The sequence below is a fragment of the Amblyraja radiata genome, chromosome 8 (genome assembly GCF_010909765.2).
Source record: "Amblyraja radiata isolate CabotCenter1 chromosome 8, sAmbRad1.1.pri, whole genome shotgun sequence".
Classification (NCBI taxonomy): Eukaryota; Metazoa; Chordata; class Chondrichthyes; order Rajiformes; family Rajidae; genus Amblyraja; species Amblyraja radiata.
This window is the reverse complement of record NC_045963.1, coordinates 5,383,580-5,403,855: the sequence shown is the minus strand read 5'-3', so window position 1 is coordinate 5,403,855 and position 20,276 is coordinate 5,383,580. Positions and strand designations below refer to the sequence as shown.

General features: G+C 42.1%; 1 protein-coding gene across 5 annotated transcripts in view; it reads right to left on the bottom strand.

Moving 5' to 3' along the window:
• The window catches only part of utrn (utrophin), a 395,823-nt gene that overhangs the window by 278,678 nt on the left and 96,869 nt on the right, over positions 1-20,276 (bottom strand). For all 5 annotated transcript variants that reach the window (XM_033025073.1, XM_033025072.1, XM_033025074.1 and 2 more), the window contains 5 exons: positions 17,085-17,204; positions 14,088-14,189; positions 11,828-11,935; positions 7,768-7,938; positions 1,696-1,826 (listed from right to left, as the gene is read on the bottom strand). In XM_033025073.1, the coding sequence (XP_032880964.1) occupies positions 1,696-1,826; positions 7,768-7,938; positions 11,828-11,935; positions 14,088-14,189; positions 17,085-17,204 (632 nt within the window). The remainder of the gene's footprint in view (positions 1-1,695; positions 1,827-7,767; positions 7,939-11,827; positions 11,936-14,087; positions 14,190-17,084; positions 17,205-20,276) is intronic.

Genomic DNA, 20,276 nt, shown 5'->3' with positions numbered 1-20,276 from the left:
ACTCTTTCCAGCAGAATAGCATCCTTCCTATAGCAAGGCGACCAAAACTGAGTACAATACTCCAAATGCAACCTCACCCAATGTCCTGCAAAACTGTAACATTACGTCCTAACATCTATATTTAATACCCCCAATTTATGAAGGCCAATGTATCTAAAGCCTTCTTTGCTACCCTATCTGTCCATGTGCCACCCTCAGGAAATTATGTATCTGTACTCCTAGATCCCTCCGCTCTACAACATTCGACAGGACCCTGCCTTGCACCTTGAACTTATCTGCATTAAACTCCCTTAGCCATTCCTTGGCCCACTTGCCAAACTGATCAAGATCCTGCTGTAGATTTTGATAACCACCTTCACTGTCTATGATGCTACTACTTTAGTCATCCGCAAACTTACTTATCATCCAAATTGTTGATATAGATGAGACCAGTGGGCCCAGCACCGATTCCTGAGATCCCATTAGTCACAGGCCTCCAGTCAATAATGATCTCTGCAGCGATCATTCCCAAGACTTCCACCACCACACGCTGCTTCCTTCCATGAAGCCAATTTTGAATCAAGTTAGCTGGCTCTCAGTAGATCCCATGCGATCTAACCTTCCAGAGCAGCCAACCTGTCAAAGGCCTTGCTGAGGTCCATATAGACAATGTGCTCACCCCTCCTGTTCACACCCTCAAAAAACTCAATTAAAATTATGAGACATCATCTCCCGCTTTCAAAACCATGCTGACTATCCCCAATCAGGCCCTATCTATCCAAATGCAGGAATATCTTATCCTCTCCAGTAACTTACCCACCATAGATATTAGCCTCAGAGACCTATAGTTCCCAGGCATTTCCTCGCAGCCCTTCTTAAATAACCGTACCTACCCTCCAGTCATCCGGTACCTCAACCGCTTCCAATGGTGACTCGTATCTCAGCTAGGGGTCCTGCAATACTCGTACTTCATCTTGTCACGGGACACAGTGACTATTATGGATCTCAACGCATCTTTAGGGGTGTAGGGGCAAAACAGGAGATCGAGACAAAGTCACAGGAGAACTGACAACATCGGTCGTCATAATGAAACCCAGAATACTGGAACCATGTGATGGATTTTCCCACTGTAGCAGCTGTGGGAGGGAATGTTGTGCTATTTTGTGTTATACCTGTGCCCTATATCTGGCTTTACTCAGATAGAAGGTAGACACAAAATGCTGGAGTAACTCAGCGGGTGAGGCAGCATCTCTAGTGAGAAGGAATTGGCGACGTTTCGGGTCGAGACCCATCCCTGTCGGGGATCTCGAGAGATGCTGCCACCCGCTGAGTTACTCCAGCATTTTCGATTTTACCAGCATCTGCAGCTCTTTTACACATTTACTCAGGTAGACACAGACATAAAACAGCTCTTAGATCAGTGGCGGGTCTATCGAACAATTGGGTTTATTGAAGGCACACAGTGCACAACAGGAAACACTCTGAGAAAACCCAGAGTTTTTCTTCTCATCTGTATAATGAATGGACAACTGCTTACTTTGATGATGCACTCTAGTCCGGGCAAAAAATTTGAGATGTGGAACTTATTCTACTCATTATTTACTCTGCTAATTAGAGCCTTAAAGAACCTCGTCCTTTGAAGTAACCAATTTCCACCAGTCATCTCTCCCAGAATCATGCAGAGAAGCCAATGTAAAATAAGAAAGCGGTCCTTACTTATTTCTGGATTCCACATCCACTCGCAGATGTCTTTTCCTGGACGGTGGCGGAGGAGCTGAACTCGTCTTCTCAACTGTGCGCTCTGTGGCGATCATTCCCAAGGCCTGGGTTGTTCCAGACTCCGACAACTATGTCCGATCAGCACATGGGGTTGGAAATAAAACAATGGATATTTAGCATGGAATATTTTCTGAGCCAATGTCCGCACCCATTTAAGATTTTCAGATTGGAACGAATGAGTAAATACATTTCTTTCTTGCTTCCCACTCGTATTTGCTCCCCGTACTTTAAGCCCTATCTTGTGGTTCTTGAAGTATCTGACAATAGGAACGACTTCCCTCATTTACCCATCTAACCCCAAATTCCCAAGTAAATCCTTTCAGGAATTTTATACCTCCCTATACCAATCAGAATTTCTTACGGATTCTAATATAATGCATGATTTTTAAAAGAAACTGAACTTGCCAAATTTATTACAAAATTTATACATCACGGAGGAAGAAATACAGAAAGCAATCCTCTCAATGAATTCTGCTAAAGCTCCTGGTTTAGATGGGTTTACAGAAGAAGTTTTAAAGTATTTTTCATGTTTACTGTCTGCCTGGCTTTCTTTTAAAAAAAAACCTTTTTATTGTTTTTTTTCCAAAAAAACAAAACAAAAATAAAACAGAAAAAAGAGCAAAAAGAATAATGATAAACATAACAATGGTATTGATACATAGGGATCAGGATTACATTAATAACAGGTATAACCTAATATGAGACAAGTGTCAAAATACACAATGAATATAGACCTCCCAGTCTCTATGTAAATATAGTTAAATCTTTTTTTTTTTAAACACAAAGATAAAAAGACAAAAAGAAAAAGAAAAAAGGAAAAAACAAAACTCCCCTAAACCAAAGGAAATTTTTTTTTTTTAATAATAAAATAAGAATAAAAATAAAATAAATAAAAAACCTGGCTATGCAAGGTTTTTAAAGAAGCCTTTTTAATGAATAGATTACCACAATCCTTTTATGAAGCATCTATTTCTTTAATTCTTAAAAAAGATAAAGACCCTACTGAAGTGACATCATATAGACCTATATCAATGTTAAATGTAGATTCCAAAATTCTTTCCAAAATATTAGCTATGAGATTGGAAAATATTTTACCACAAATTATTTCTGAAGATCAGACAGGTTTTATGTCTGATCTTCAAACTTAAAGCACACGGTATTGGGGGTTCAGTATTGATGTGGATAGAGAACTGGCTGGCAGACAGGAAGCAAAGAGTAGGAGTAAACATGTCCTTTTCACAATGGCAGGCAGTGACTAGTGGGGTACCGCAAGGCTCGGTGCTGGGATCCCAGCTATTTTCGATATATATTAATGATTTGGACGAGGGAATTGAATGCAACATCTCCAAGTTTGCAGATGACACGAAGCTGGGGGGCTGTGTTAGCTGTGAGGAGGATGCTAGGAGACCGCAAGATGACTTGGATAGGTTGGGTGAGTGGGCAAATACATGGCAGATGCAGTATAATGTGGATAAATGTGAGGTTATTCACTTTGGTGGCAAAAACAGGAAAGTAGACTATTATCTGAATGGTGGCCGATTAGGAAAAGGGGAGATGCAACGAGACCTGGGTGTCATGGTACACCAGTCATTGAAAGCAGGTATGCAGGTGCAGCAGGCAGTGAAGAAAACAAATGGTATGTTAGCATTCATAGCAAAAGGATTTGAACAGGGAAAAGTATAGGAGCAGGGAGGTTCTACTGCAGTTGTGCAGGGTCTTGGTGAGACCACACCAGGAGTATTGTGTACAGTTTTGATCTCCTAATCTGAGGAAAGACATTCTTGCCATAGAGGGAGTACAGAGAAGGTTCACCAGATTGATTCCTGGGATGTCAGGACTTTCATATGAAGAAAGACTGGATAGACTCGGCTTGTACTCGCTAGAATTTAGAAGATTGAGGGGGGATCTTATAGAAACTTACAAAATTCTTAAGGGGTTGGACAGGCTAGATGCAGGAAGATTGTTCCCGAAGTTGGGGAAGTCCAGAATAAGGGGTCACAGTTTAAGGATAAGGGGGAAGTCTTTTAGGACCGAGATGAGAAAAACATTTTTCACACAGAGAGTGGTGAATCTCTGGAATTCTCTGCCACAGAAGGTAGTTGAGGCCAGTTCATTGGCTATATTTAAGAGGGAGTTAGATGTGGCCCTTGTGTCTAAGGAGATCAGGGGGTATGGAGAAAAGGCAGGTACGGGATACCGAGTTGGATGATCAGCCATGATCATATTGAATGGCGGTGCAGGCTCGAAGGGTTGAATGGCCTACTCCTGCACCTATTTTCTATGTTTCTATGTTTATTGAAAATCGTTACTCATACTTTAACGTTAGGAGATTAATGAATATCGTATATACAGCGTCAAATAAATCTCCAGAATGTGCCATTTCACTTGATGCCGAGAAGGCGTTTGATAGAGTAGGTTGGGAATACTTATTCAATACAGTTGAAAAATTTAAGATTGGTCCAAAATGTATTTCTTGGATCAAGCTGATATATCATATACCTCGGGCTTCTGTACTTACCAATAATCAGAGATCCTTTTTTCAGGCTCTAGACAGGGCTGTCCTTTAAGTCCTTTACTATTTGATATTGCTTTGGAACCTTTGGCCACCGCTATTAGGGAATCCCCTAATATTTTTGGTATTGTCCGTGGGAATAAGACACATAAGCTATCTCTTTATGCAGATCTGTTATTATTCATTTCTAATCCTGAGAAATCTATTCCGGCAATAGTAGCACCACTTAATCAATTTAGTAGTTTTTCTGGTTATAAACTAAATCTTAGTAAGAGTGAGCTTTTTCCATTAAACAATCTAGTTTCGAATTATGGACAGTTACCATTTAGATTGACTTCCGAATGCTTTACTTATTTAGGTATTAAGATTACCAAGAAACACAAGAAATTATTTAAAGCTAATTTTACGCCTTTAATTGACCATATCAAACAACAGTTTACTAAATGGTCACCAATGTCCTTATCTTCTATCGGCCGAATCAATGCTATTAACATGTTTATCTTACCTAAATGTTTGTATTTATTTCAGACGATACCAATTTTTATTGCTAAATCTTTCTTTGATATTATTGATTCCAAAATGTCTTCATATATATGGCAGAATAAAAATTCCAGACCAAGTAAAAAATACTTACAGAAATCAAAAAAAGACGGTGGTTTAGCACTGCCGAACCTTAGATTCTACTATTGGGCAGTTAATGTTCGTTATTTAACGTTTTGGACAAAAGATTTAGAAGATACCCAATGCCCAGGATGGATAAATCTTGAACGTGATTCTGTGCAAGGGATATCATTGGCTTCTATTCTAGGGGCCTCGTTACCTTTTACAATTACGAGATTGAATAAATATACGACTAACCCAATAATAAGACATACATTCTGAATAAGGTTTCAATCTCGTAATTTTTTTGGATTGAATTATCTTATCGAGTCCTATCATATCAAATTTTTTCTTCCAACCTTCTAGTACTGATCAAGCCTTTTTGTTATGGAAGAGGAAGGGATTAGCAGCTTTTTGTGATTTGTTTTTGGATGGTTGTTTTATATCTTTTGAACAAGTCTCCAATAAATATAATTTACCTAACTCACACTTTTTTAGATATTTACAAAATTAGACATTTTTTGAAGGCTACTCCACCCTTTTTTCCGTTACCACATCTAACCGAAATCTTGGAATTTTTTTTACATTTGAACCCTTAGCAGAAAGGCTTAATAACGGCTATTTATGAGTTGATTTTGAAATTACAAATAGATACATTTGATAAAATTAAGAATGACTGGGAAAGAGAACTCCAAATGTCTATCTATAGAGAAATGGGAGAGGATTCTGCAATGAGTTAATACTTCCTCAATGTGTGCAAGACACACTTTGATACAATTCAAGGTGGTTCACAGAGCTCATGTGTCAAAAGATGTTAGCTCTTTTTTATGGTCATATAAATCCTACCTGTGACAGATGTAAGTCTGAAGTGGCCTCACGGACCCATATGTTTTGGTCCTGCCCACTTTTGGAAAAATATTGGAAAGAAGTCTTTGATACTATTTCTGTAGTCTTATGTATTGATTTACAACCTCATCCTATTACTGCAATTTCTGGGCTACCAATGTTAGATTCTACTCATTTGTCCCGTTCCGCGCATCGGCTGATTGCTTCACCACATTAATTGCCAGAAGATCTATTTTATTTAAATGGAAAGACTCTAACACTCCATTGGTACTCTAAAACGATATCATGTTTAAATTTAGGGAAAAAAATCAGGAGTGACATTGTTGAACCCTTGGTTAAATTTGATAGGACTTGGGGAAGATTTATTCAACATTTTCACACGACATAAATTGTAGCCTCTCCAACCGTTATAAAAATTATTTTACCTTTATACGGTGGAACGGATTTTATGACAAACAGGGACTTAAATTGTTGAAATTCTTTGCAACCCAGATTCTGTTTTGCTTTTTTTCTTCTCTAGTTTATGGGGTTTTGTTTTTTCCTTTTTCTCTCTTTTTTTTTTATATACAAGTTTTCTTTTAAACATTTAACTATATTTACATGTGTTTAAGAAGGAACTGCAGATGCTGGAAAATCAAAGGTAGACAAAAATGCTGGAGAAACTCAGTGGGTGCAGCAGCATCTATGGAGCGAAGGAAATAGGCAACGTTTTGGGCCAAAACTTCTGAAGAAGGGTTTCGGCCTGAAACGTTGCCAATTTCCTTCGCTCCATAGATGCTGCTGCACCCGCTGAGTTTCTCCAGCGTTTTTGTGTACCTAACTATATTTACATAGAGACCGGGAGGTCTATATTCAATGTGTATTTTGACACTGGACTCATATTTAGGTTATACCTGTTATTAATGTAACCCTGATCCTTACGTATCAATATCATTGTTATATTTATCATTATTCTTTTTTTTGTTATTTTGTTTTTGTTTTTGGGGAAAAAAAGCTAATAAAAAGATTTAAAAAGAAAAGAAAGATTAACAATACATAATTCTATGCACTATTAAATGTAAACTATTGACCCCAACCAGAAAGCAATTTCAGTTATAATTGCTTTAGTCAGAGTGTGGTGAATCTGTGGAATTCATTGCCAGAGACGGTTGTGGTGGCCAAGTCAGGGAATTTTTAAAGTGGTGATTGATAAAAATCTTGATTAGTAAGGGCGTCAAGGGTTATGGGGAGAAGGCAGGAGAATGGGGTTGAGAGGGAAAGATAGATCAGTCATGATTGAATGGCGGAGCAGACTTGATGGGCTGAATGTCCTAATTCTGCTCCTTTGACTTATGAATTTATAATTAACAGTTTAACCAAAGCACAGACAATGAAGGAGCAAAGTATTTTTAGCAATTTGTGCTGCTCCGTTAAGGTGAACATCAAGTCACATGGAAAATGGTAAAAACCTTATGCACCAAACAATGCCAGAATATGTGGCAATGTCACATCGATCTGAATAGAACACTCAATTGGAGCATTCCTATGACGGACAGTTTGCCTTTGGTGAAAGATCTAGGTGATATGTAAGAAATGACCAATGAGTGGACATATTCCATCGTAAGTCACAAGACTTTTATCTGGCTCAAAGATCAAACAGTTCAAGATTTTGTTGAAAATCTTTAGTTGAAAGAATGGCATTTTACTTTCAATTCAAAATTCAAAGTTTGAAAATAATTTGGTTTTATTTTCAAGATCAATGCTGTAGTGACTCTTGTTAAAGCTATCCAATAAAGACATATTACAGGTGTAGGGAGGAACTGCAGATGCTGGTTTACACTGAAAAAGTGCAAAATGCTGGAGTAACTCAGCGGGACAGGAGAGAAGGAACGGGGTGACGTTTCGGGTCGAGACCCTTCCTGAGACAGACCCAAAATGCTGGAGTAACACCGGCTCTATCGAATAAATGTTCCAGTTAATAGTGCAGAGAAAGTGCTCAATTCCCTGCTGTGTTTCTTGCATGTGCTTTTTGGCACATGAAACTGATGAGCAACTTACGTTTAATTCCTTACCTGTTTGGAGCAACCTTGTAGTTGTTGCGCTAAACTTTCCCACCTTTGTCGTAATTCTTTCAGATTGCCTTCAATTTTCTTTGATGAATTCCTGTTACTGAGTAATTCTATTAAATCTTGGCCATCGTTAACCAACTGGTCCAATGTTGAACGCTTCTTTTCCAAATCTTCCTTCAGAATTTAACAGAAGACACATTGCAATAAGTCACATTGTCTCCAGGATAAAGTTTCAATTGTTGTACTTATTAATAGGTGCAAGATAGATTTGGAGCATCAAACTACTTTGTCTGCTACCATGTAATATAAAAGAGAATGGAGACATGTTGATGGCAAGCCTATAAATACTCCTGGCAGATTCTACAACAAAGAATACGATAAAATTAACGATGTTGAGACCACTCCAGGGGATCCTGCGTTTTACAACAGGAATTGGGCAACTGAAATGCCATTATCTTTGAAATCTAGCATAGTTATTGTCTGAAATAAGTTTAGCCGCCTCTTCGGGGTGGGAGATTGAAACCTTCACGAATGCAATCAACCCGGCATGCACAATCAAATAAGATGAAATAGAACAAGTTGTCCTCCAACTTTAGGCTGTGCACGCCATAAGCAAGAAGAAGAAGACGCATCTTCCAATTTATCCACTCACAGTATGCTGCAGAAGATAACCTTTTTTTATGTAAGACCTAAACAAATGACTTTCTGAATAGATTCCAATTCTAATTTGGTTTTCACACATTCAAGTCCCCAGAAAGATTCAATAATCAGCAACGCAAAACTGATATAAACCAGTTTAAACCCACAAGTGGTGCTGAGGCATTAACCACCAGGTCATGATGGCATTTATCCAAGGTTCTGGAGGGAGGCAAGAGAGATTGCGGGGAGCATTGACGGGAATCTTTGTTTCTTCTCTAGACAGAGGCGATGTCACGGAGGACTGGAGAGTGGTCAATAGAAACATAGAAAATAGGTGCAGGAGGAGGCCATTCGGCCCTTCGAGCCAGCACCACCATTCATTGTGATCATGGCTGATCGTCCACAAGCAATAACCTGTGCCTGCCTTCTCCCCATATCCCTTGATTCCACTAGCCCCCAGAGCTCTATCTAACTCTCTCTTAAATCCATCCAGTGATTTGGCCTCCACTGCCCTCTGTGGCAGGGAATTCCACAAATTCACAACTCTATGGGTGAAAAAGCTTTTTCTCATCTCAGTCTTAAATGGCCTCCCCTTTATTCTAAGACTGTGGCCCCTGGTTCTGGACACGCCAATGTTGTTCCCTTGTTTAAGAAAGGAAGCAGAGAAAATACAGGGAATTTTACGCTAGTGAGCCTCATGCCAGTGGTAGGGAAACTATCAGAGAGAAATCTTTGAGATAGGATTTACTCCCATTTGAAAGAGAATGGGCTAATTAGGGATAACCAGCATGGATTTGTACATGACAGGACCCATCTCACTAACATGATTGAGCTAAACTCGGATTGTTTTCTCTGGAACATCGGACGTTGATGTGAGACTTGATAGAACATTATGAGAGGCATAGATTTGGTAGACAGTCAGAACCTTTATCTCTCTTGGTAGAAATGTCCAACACTTGGGTATATCTATAAGGTGAGAGGGGAAAGGTTTAATGCAGGTGTGCAGGGCAAACTTTTTTTACACAGAGAGTCGTGAGGGCCTGGAACGCATTGCCAGGATGGGGGTGGAGGCAGATGCAATATCAGAATTCAAGAGGCTTTTAGATAGGCACATGGAAGCGTAGTGAATAGAAACATAGAAATTAGGTGCAGGAGTAGGCCATTCGGCCCTTCGAGCCTGCACCGCCATTCAATATGATCATGGCTGATCATCCAACTCAGTATCCCGTACCTGCCTTCTCTCCATACCCTCTGATCCCTTTAGCCACAAGGGCCACATCTAACTCCCTCTTAAATATAGCCAATGAACTGGCCTCATTTTATAGAGGGATGTGGATCAAATACAGAAACATGAGATCAGTTAAACATGGTATCATGTTCACCACAAACATTGTGGGCTGAAGGGCCCAGACCCGTGGTGTTCATAAGTTATAGGAGCAGAATTAAGCCATTCGGCCCATCAAGTCTACTCCGTCATTCAATCATGGCTGATCCATCTCTCCCTCCAAACCCCATGCTCCTGCCTTCTCCCCATAACCTCTGACACTTGAACTAATCAAGAATCTATCAATCTCGGTCTTAAAAATACCCATTGACTTGGTCGCCAAACATCCACAGATTCATCACCCATTGACTAAAGAAATTCCTCATCTCCTTTCTAAAGGTACATCCTTTTATTCTGAGCCTTTTGTCTCTGGTCCTAGACTCTCCCACCTGTGGAAACATCCTCTCCGCATCCACTCTATCCGGGGCTTTCGCTATTTGTGTAAGTTTCAATGAGGTCCCCCCTCACCCTTCTAAACTCCAGCGAGTATAGGCCCAGTGCGGTCAAATGCTCATCATATGTTAACCCACTCATTCCTAGAATCTTTCTCGTAAACCTCTGCTGGACCCTCTCTGACACCAGCACATCCTTCCTCAGATATGGGGCCAAAATTGCTCACAATACTCCAAATGTGGCCTGACCAGCGCCTTATAGAGCCTCAGCATTACATCCCTGTTTTTACATTCTAGTCCTCTTGAAATAAATGCATTGCATTTGCCTTCCTTACTTCCGATTTGGCTTGCAGATTAACTTTTTGGGAATCCTGCACCAGCACTCCCTAGTCCCTTTGCACCTCCGATTTCTGTATTCTCTCCCCATGTAGAAAATAGTCTACGCCTTTATTCCTTCTACCAAAACGCATGACTCCACACTTTGCTGCACTATATTCCATCCGCCACTTCTCAGCCCACTCCTTTGTGTATCTGACAACTCCTCTTTAAGGGCCTGACCTTCCCGATTCCTCTGCCGAGTTGACCAAACCTTTTTTAAAAATCAAGATTTTTGTGATCTACAAACTCCTCCTCCCGATTATCTTTTTACTCGTGGACTTTTTTGACATGCTGTAAAAAACGTCCCGATTTACCTGATGCCCCAAGTACCTATGGCTGGCATAACGAGCCGCTACGATTTATCTACGGCCTCCTACGGACATTCTCCGAGTTTGAATCAAGGGGAAAACTCTGAAGAATTCGTGAGTAACTCGGGAAAGTGGAATAGGCCCTTTACACTTCCTGCCTGCTGCTGCTGCTGCTCTGCCCTAGCTTGGCAGAGCAGCACCTCTCTCCTCAGCCCTTCTCTCCAAAGCCTCTCGAGCCAAAGCCTCACGTTGCTCGCTAGAATTTAGAAGATTGAGGGGGGGATCTTATAGAAACTTACAAAATTCTTAAGGGGTTGGACAGGCTAGATGCAGGAAGATTGTTGCCGATGTTGGGGAAGTCCAGAACAAGGGGTCACAGTTTAAGGATAAGGGGGAAGTCTTTTAGGATCGAGATGAGAAAAACATTTTTTACACAGAGAGTGGTGAATCTGTGGAATTCTCTGCCACAGAAGGTAGTTGAGGCCAGTTCATTGGCTATATTTAAGAGGGAGTTAGATGTGGCCCTTGTGGCTAAAGGGATCAGGGGGTATGGCGAGAAGGCAGGTACAGGATACTGAGTTGGATGATCAGCCATGATCATATTGAATGGCGGTGCTGGCTCGAAGGGCCGAATGGCCTACTCCTGCACCTATTTTCTATGTTTCTATGTTGCACTTTTCCTCAACATGGCACTTCCCCTCAGCACAATCGCCCCGTTAGACCTTGCTTTCTTTTTATTTGCTACACTCTCTCTAGCTGAGGCAATGGGATGCCTGCATCACTCTAATGTTCTCCCTTCACAATCAGCAACACAAAAAAAAACTCTTCAACTTTATAAGTTTTTAAAGCTGGTTCTTGCTTTCAGCAAGATGGCTGCTCTCCCACCGTCTTCAAGTTTTGAAAGTACATTTCTATGTTTTATTGTCACAATGGCAATTTTACACCATTTCTGCTGCTCCGGCAACATGGAAGAATTGAAATCAGATAGTCCACTGAAAGTGGCTCAGTCAAAATCCACTTACTTCTAGTCTTTGGATATTTACTTCAGTTTCGCATGAACCCTTGATACTTCTGGTATGGAGGTCAGTGAACGTATTTTCCTTCTCACTGAGCCAAGCCTCAAGACACAGCTGCCAGAAGATGGACAAAAACCTTTATAAATTAACATCTGCATTTCCCCCCCCCCGAATGCTCCATTCACTCACAAAGCTTACATTTATGTTACTGGTAAACCAAGACACCAACGAAATGTGTAATACCGCAGTGATCTGAGGAGATTGAGTCTATTTCATAGACTGCCTTGACTCGGTGGACTAGATCATGTTCAAGACCACTTCACCCAGCCTAAATGATATACCTCAGTCGTCAAGAACGCCATGATGACTGCGTTCTGATAAGGCAGTTAGTCTATCCTTAATTAGAGTCTATCATCTCTAGAAACCTTGCATAGACATGGAGATTCACTCTCCATTGAAATCCAATTTTGAGGCCTTCAAAGACCTCGCATAGTACAGTAGGTAAAGTATGATCTCTGCAAGACAATTAGGGATGCAAAGAGAAAATCCCAAAGCAAGTTAGAGGATTCAACCAAGGAGCAGTCAGATGACTGTGGCAGGCTACCCATCTGAAATCTGTCACAATTTCTACTGCATGAGCTCAATGCTTTTTAGACGTGTTGAAGAGGAAAACAAAGTTCCACCAAGGTGCATCTCCTCATCCCTTGCTGGCTGGGCCTCTTCCATCCATCTTGGTGGAAGATGTTAAATCTGCTTTCACAAATGCAAACTATTGGAAAACAGTCAGCCCAGACGGGTCCTTGGATGGGCTCTGAGATCGTGCAGTAATCTTTGCAGTAATCTTGTCTTTGCAGCATCTTCAACCTTTCACCTCAATTGTTTTCCATCCCCATTTGCTTCAAGGAGACTGCCATCATTCCAGTCCCCAGAAAACATGAAGCAAAATGTCTCAATGACAACAACCCAGTAGCTTCAAACATCGACCAGAAAGATTGATAATGGCCCACATCTGTGTCAGTCACCCAGACAATCTAGACCTCTGCAATGTGCATAGAAGCAAGACAGGTCTTAAAGGGCAGCATCTCCCTGGCATTACATTCAAGCTCCGGATCAAATGACAATAAGAACACCTATGTAAGGATGTTATTTACTGTCCACAACTCAGCCTTCAACACCATTATACCGAATATGCTCTTATCAAAACTTCTGGGCCTTCCTTCCCCTTCCAGCCTCCATCTGTACACTGGCTCCTGATCTGTCGGGTGGCTATATCATTTCCTCCATCCTGACCTTCAAGACTGATGCTCCTCAGGGCACAGGGAATTTCAACTGAGCTCTCGTAATTTTCCAGATTATAGAGGCAAGCGTACCATCAGTTGCCGGAAAATCAGTGTTCAACCTGTAGTATCATCAAAGATGCTGCCACCTAAGCATTCCATGTTTACTCATCTACCTTCTGGAAGAGGAAGCAGGGGCTTCAAAGCCTGGATAGATAGATTTTAAATCAATATTTTCCCACGGTTATCATACTCCTGATACATAGAAACAAAGACAATGAGTGCAGGAGTAGGCCATTCGGCCCCTTCGAGCCAGCACCGCCATTCAATACGATCACAGCTGATCATCCACAATCAGTACCCTGTTCCTGCTTATTCCCCATATCCCTTGATTCCGTTAGCCCCAAGAGCTCTATCTAACTCTCTCTTGAATACATCCAGTGAATTGGCCTCCACTACCTTCTGAGGCAGAGAATTTCCACAGATTCACAACTCTCTGGGTGAAAACGTGTTTCCTCATCTCAGTCCTAAATGGCCAAACCCTTATCCTTAAACTATAACCCTTGGTTCTGGACTCCCCCAACATCGGGAACATTCTCCTGCATCTAGCCTGTCCAATCCCTTAATAATTTTACATGTCTCTTAGATCCCCTCTCACCCTTCTAAATTCCAGTGAATACAAGCCCAGTCGATACAATTACCTTCTGCACACCCCCATCCTGGAGGTGTTGCTGCATCCCCTTACAATCAACTCTACTGAATCCATTATTCCATGACTGTACTTTAGGTTTTTTATTACCCAGCCTCAGATGGCACGACAATCTTTGCACATTTTTTTCTGTTTTGCATTTATAACCATACTTACTCTAATTATTGTTTATAAGCTTCGTACAAACAAGGAATTTTATTGTGCCCTGGTGTATATGACAAGAAACTAATCTGCGTTTTAAATTTTAATCATTATACAACTATCCAAATATTTTGAGTACCTGGTCGTCCGACAGTTGCTGCCACCTAGTGAAGAGATTCTGTAGCAATTGCCATCGCTCTTCGGTCCAACGACAAACTGCAGCCCAGCGCACACCCAGTGACTGGAATCATCAAAATTAAAAATTAACTAAATTAACATAGGTTTAACCAGAGGACATAGGTTCATGGTCAAGGGGAAAAGATTTAATAGGAATCTGAGGCATAACTTTTTCACACAAAGGGTGGTGGGAGTATGGAACAAGCTGCCAGAGGCGGTAGTTGAGGCAGGGGCTATCCCAATGTTTAAGAAACATTTAAACAGGTACATGGATAGGAAAGGTTTGGAGGGGTATGGGTCAAACGCAGGCAGGCGGGACTTGTTCTATTTGATCGCATTTGATTGTGCACGCCAGGTTGATTGCATTCGTTGAAACACGTGAAGGTTGCAATCTCCACCCCATTTAGAACTCAACAGAGGACGACAAATGGGTTAACTAAGAAGGGGGGAGGGGAAAGCATGAAAGAAAGCTTGCGGATGAAATATAAAACAGTAAAAGATTCTTTAGATATGTAAAAAGGAAAAGATTAGTGAAGACAAATGTAGGTCATTTACAATCAGAAACAGGTGAATTTATAATGGGAAATAAAGAAATGGTAGGACAGTTAAATAAGTACTTTGGATCTGTCTTCACTAAGGAAGACACAAACTATTTCCCAAAAATACTAGGGGACCGAGGATCTGGTGGGAGGGAGGAACTGAAGGGAATCCACATTAGTCAGGAAATGGTGTTAGATAAACTGTTGTGACTGAAGGCAGATAAATCCCCAGAGCCTGATGGTCTGCATCCCAGAGTACTCAAGGAGGTGGCCCAAGAAATTGTGGATGTATTGGTGATCATTTTCCAATGTTCTATAGACTCTGGATCAGTTCCTGTGGACTGGAGGGTAGCCAATGTAACTACACTTTTTAAGAAAGGAGGGAGAGAGGAAACGGATAAGTATAGACCAGTTTTATAATTATATAAATTAGACCACTACATCAGTAGTGGGGAAGATGCTCGAGTCGATTGTTAAAGTTGTTATAGAAGCGCATTTGGACAGCAGCGGTCAAAGTCAGCATGAAGTCAGTATGAAGGTGAAATCATGCTTGACTAATCTTCTGGAATTTTTTGAGGATGTAACAAATAGAGTGGATAAGGGAAAGCCAGTGGATGTGGTGTATCTGGACTTTCAAAAAGCCTTTGACAATGTCCCACACAAGAGATTAGTGTGCAAAATTAGAGCACATGGTATTGGGGGTGGGGTATTGACACGGATAGAGAACTGGTTGGTAGACAGGAAGCAGAGAGTAGGAATTAACGGGTCCTTGTCAGAATGGCTGGCAGTGACAAGTGGGGTGCCGCAAGGCTCGATGCTGGGACCCCGGATATTTATAATATACAGTATATTAACGATTTAGACGAGGGAATTAAATGTGACATCTCCAAGTGTGCGGATGACACAAAGCTGGGTGGCAGCTGTGATGAGGATGCTATAAGGCTGTAGGATGACTTGGACAGGTTGGGTGAGTGGGCAGATGCAGTATAATGTGGATAAATGTGAGGTTATCCACTTTGGTGGCAAGAACAGGAAGGCAGATTATTATCTGAATGGTGTCAGGCTAGGAAAAGGGGAGGTGCAATGAGACCTGGGTGTGCTTGTACATCAGTCACTGAAAATAAGCATGCAGGTACAGCGGGCAGTGCAGAATGGCACTTTGGCCTTCATTGCGAGAGGATTCGAGTTTAGGAGCAAGGAGGTCCAACTGCAGTTGTACAGGGCCCTGGCGAGACCGCACCAGGAGTATTGTGTGCAATTTTGGTCTCCTAATCTGAGGAAGGACTTTCTTGCCATTGAGGGAGTTCAGCGTAGGTTCACCAGGTTAATTCCCGGGATGGCAGGACTGACATACGATGAAAGAATGTGTTGACTGGGCTTATGTTCATTGGAATTTAGAAGGATGAGAGGTTATCTTATAGAAACATACAATTCTTTAGGGACAGGTTAGATGCAGGAAAAATGTTCCCGATGTTGGGGGAGTCCAGAACCAGAGGTCACAGTTTATGAAAAAGGGGCGGCCATTTAGGACTGAGATGAGGAAAAACTTCTTCACCCAGAGGGTTGTGAATCTGTGGAATTCTGTGCCATAGTAGGCAGTGGAGGTCAATTCTCTGGATGTTTTCAAGAGTTAGATTTCGCTCTCAGGGCAAAAGGAATCAAGGGATATGGGGAGTTCCGCCATCCCGGGAAACTCCAAACGACACAGAACGTTTCGACCAGCCCCGACCTGGGCTCCGAACGCCCGGCACGGGGAGCTGAGATTCCTCCCTGATGCAGGAGCTTGATCGCCCCGAAACGAAAGGGCCCAAACGCCGCTGGCTATCAAGATCGCCCCATCAACGGAGGGCTCGAGGCCCCCCGCCCGTGGGAGAACAATGAAGGGAAGAGATTGAACTTTTTTCCGCCTTCCATCACAGTGAGGAATGTGGAAGAGTCACTGTGGTGGATGTTTATGTTAAAATGTATTTGGTGTGTTCTGTTGCTTTTTATTGGTAAATAAAATTCCTCGTATGTTGCAAAGCATACTTGGCTAATAAAGTATGATTATGATGCTGAATAAGCAGGAATGAGGTACTGATTTTAGATGATCAGCCCCCCCTCCCCTTCCTTCACCCTCTAGCTGTCTCCTCCCATCCGCCCGCCCTCGGGCTCCTCCTCCTCCTCCCTTTGTCCTTCTTTCTTTCCCCACCCCCTATCAGTCTGAAGAAGGGTTTCGGCCCGAAACATCGCCTATTTCCTTCGCTCCATAGATGCTGCTGCACCCGCTGAGTTCCCCCAGCAATTTTGTGTACCTATGATCATATTGAATGTCGGTGCTGGCTCGAAGGGCCGAATGCATCTATTTTACTATGATTTTTATCACAAAACAAATTTTATCTCCTCTTCCAAGCAACGCATCATCTCTCGAACACAAATACCTGTAGTTTGTCTTCCAGTAAAGCTGTTGCACCATCACCACTGTTCTCATCCACCACCACCACCATGTGGGTCAGAGAGTTCACCTTCACCTGCTCAGACTCCAAGTCACTTTGTAATACCTGAGAAAAAAAGTAACATGACAAAATTACCTTCAGGTCTAAATTCCCAACAAGTTCACAGTCTGAGACACAAAGTGCCGGAGTGCCTCAGCGTGACAGGCAGCATCTCTGGAGAGTTGGAATGGGTGACGTTTCGGGTCGAGACCCTTCTTCCATTCCTTCTCCTCAGAGATGCTGCGTGTCCTGCAGAGTTACTCCAGCACTTTGTGTCCATCTTCGGTTTAAACCAGCATCTGCAGTTCCTTCGTGCACAAGTTCACAGTCTGTCTGGGTTGATCAAAACATCAAAATTGGTTCCAGGATCATCTAAGTAGTAAAGCAGGTGCATGGAGAGGCACCAACGAGGTGCGTACAAATGAGGTGAAGGGACAGTAATAATACGATTAATTTCAACCTGTAGTCTGAGAGGCATGAGGGAGGACCTGGCTAAAGTTGATTGGAAGTGAACCAGAGCATAAATGACAATGGGGCAGCAATGGCAGGAGTTTCCGAGAGTAATTCGGAAGACGCAGGATCTTTTCATCCTAAAGTGGAAGAACCATACTACGGGGAGAATAACAATTAAGAAAATTACAAAAAGTAGTGAACACTGCCCAGTCTCTCACAGGTACTGACCTCCCCATCATCGAAGGGATCTACAAGAGTCACTGTCTCTAAGAGGCAGCCAGCATCATTATAGAAGAACACCGCCCTATCCACACTCTCATTTCACTCCTGCCATCGGGAAGAAAGAACAAGAGCCTGAAAACTGTAACGTCCAGGTTCAGGAACAGCTTCTTCCCTTAAATCATCAAGTTATTAAACACTACAACCACCAAAAGGGCTCTGAATTAAATAGACTTGAGAGCATAGACTACAAAAAGTAGTAAACACTGCCCAGTCCATCATCGGCTCTGACCTCCCTACCATCGAGGGGATCTATCACAGTCGTTGCCTCAAAAAGGCAGCCAGCATCATCAAGGACCCACACCACCCTGTCCACACACTCATCTCCCCGCTACCTTCAGGTAGAAGGTACAGGAGCCTGAAGACTGCAATGACCAGGTTCAGAAACAGCTACTTCCCCACAGCCATCAGGCTATTAAACTCAACTCAAACAAAACTCTGAACATTAATAGCCCACTATCAGTTTATTTGTACTTTATCAGTTTATTTATTGATGTGTGTATATATTTATATAATGGTATATGGACACACTGATCTGTTCTGTATTCATGCCTACTATATTCTGTTGTGCTGAAGCAAAGTAAGAATTTAATTGTCCTATCTGGGACTCATGACAATAAACTCCCTTGAATCTTTTTGTCTATTTATTTGTCTGTTTTTTTAAATATATATACTGAACAGAGTACTGTGTAAAAAAGATATGGACACAAAATGCTGGAGTAACTCAGCGGGACAGGCAGCATCACTGGAGAGAACGAATGGGTGACGTTTTGGGTCGAGACTCGTCTTCAGACTGATGTCAGGGGAGTGGGCGGTACATAGAGAAGGAAGTGTGAGGTGTGAAAGGACAAAGGGAATGGAGATCGGCTGCGGAGGGTTGAGGGTTGACCACGGGGGAAAATGGAGGAGGACTGGCCAAATGTTGTGCCTTCCACCACAGTGATGAAAGCTGTGGTGGATGTTTGTGTTAAATTTTGATTGTGTATTGTGTGTTCTTTATCATTGTACCGCTGCTGGTAAATTCATTTCACTTGCACTTTATGTGCAATGTGACGAATAAAACCGTATTGTATTGTATTGTATTGTATTGTATTGTATTGTATTGTATTGTATTGTATTGAGATCAAGGAACAAGTAGAATAGATCATTGTTAGCTGGGAGGGCAACAACAAAACAGAGATAAAATATAGTCGGAGACAGTAAGAGTGGTCGGAAAACTGGCAAGGAAGGGATGGAGAGAGAGGGAAAGCGAAGGTTACTTGAAGTATACATATCCGTTGTGATGCTGCAAGTAAGAATTTCTGTTCAGTTTCAGGACAGAAGACAATAAAACATGAAGATAGACCCAAAAAGGTGGAGTAACAGCGGGCAGACAGCATCTCTGGGGAGAAGGAATGGGTGACGTTTCGGGTCGAGACCCTTCTTCAGACTGGTTAGGGATAAGGGAAACGAGAGATATAGACGGTGATGTGGAGAGATAAAGAACAATGAATGAAAGATATGCAAAAAGGTAACGAGGATAAAGGAAACAGGCCTTTTTAAGCTGTTTGTTGGGTGAAAATGAGAAGCTGGTGTGACTTGGGAGAGGGAGGGATATAGAGAGAGAGGGAATGCCGGGGCTACCTGAAGTGAGAGAAATGAAAAATCATACCATTGGGCTGTAAGCTGCCCAAGCGAAATATGAGATGCTGTTCCTCCAATTTGTGTTTGACAATGGAGGAGATCGATGACAGAAAGGTCAGTGTAGGAATGGGAAGGAGAATTAAAGTGTCCAGCAACTGGGAGATCAGGTTGGTTCACGCGGGCTGAGCGAAGGTGTTCCGTGAAACGATCGCCCAGTCTACGTTTGGTCTCGCCGATGTATAAGAGTCCACATCTTGAACAACGGATACAGTAGATGAGGTTGGAGGAGGTGCAAGTGAACCTCTGCCTGACCTGAAAGGATCGTCGGGGTCCCTGGACAGAGTTGAAGGGGGAGGTATAGCGACGGGTGTTGCACCTTCTGCGGTTGCAGGGGAAGGTACCTGGGGAGGGGTTGGTTTGGGTGGGAAGGGATGAGTAGGGATGAATAAGACAATGAAACACTCTGGACACTTGATGAGGCAACCACGACTGAGTAGAGACACCAACGGCAGCATTGAAGCAAAAGAGAAGGCATATAATTTGGTAAATATTAGCAAGAAGCAAGAGAATTGGGAAGGGTTTACAACCCACAGAAAGCAATCTAACAAAAGCAATGAGAGAAAAGATGAAAAATGAAGGGAAGCTAGCCAATAATATAAAATAAATGTTGAATATATAAACATTAAAAAGAGGCAAGAGTGGATATTGGACCACTGGAAAATTGTGCTGAAGAGGTAGTAATGAGGAACAAAGAAACGGTGGACAAACTGAATGCATTTTGTA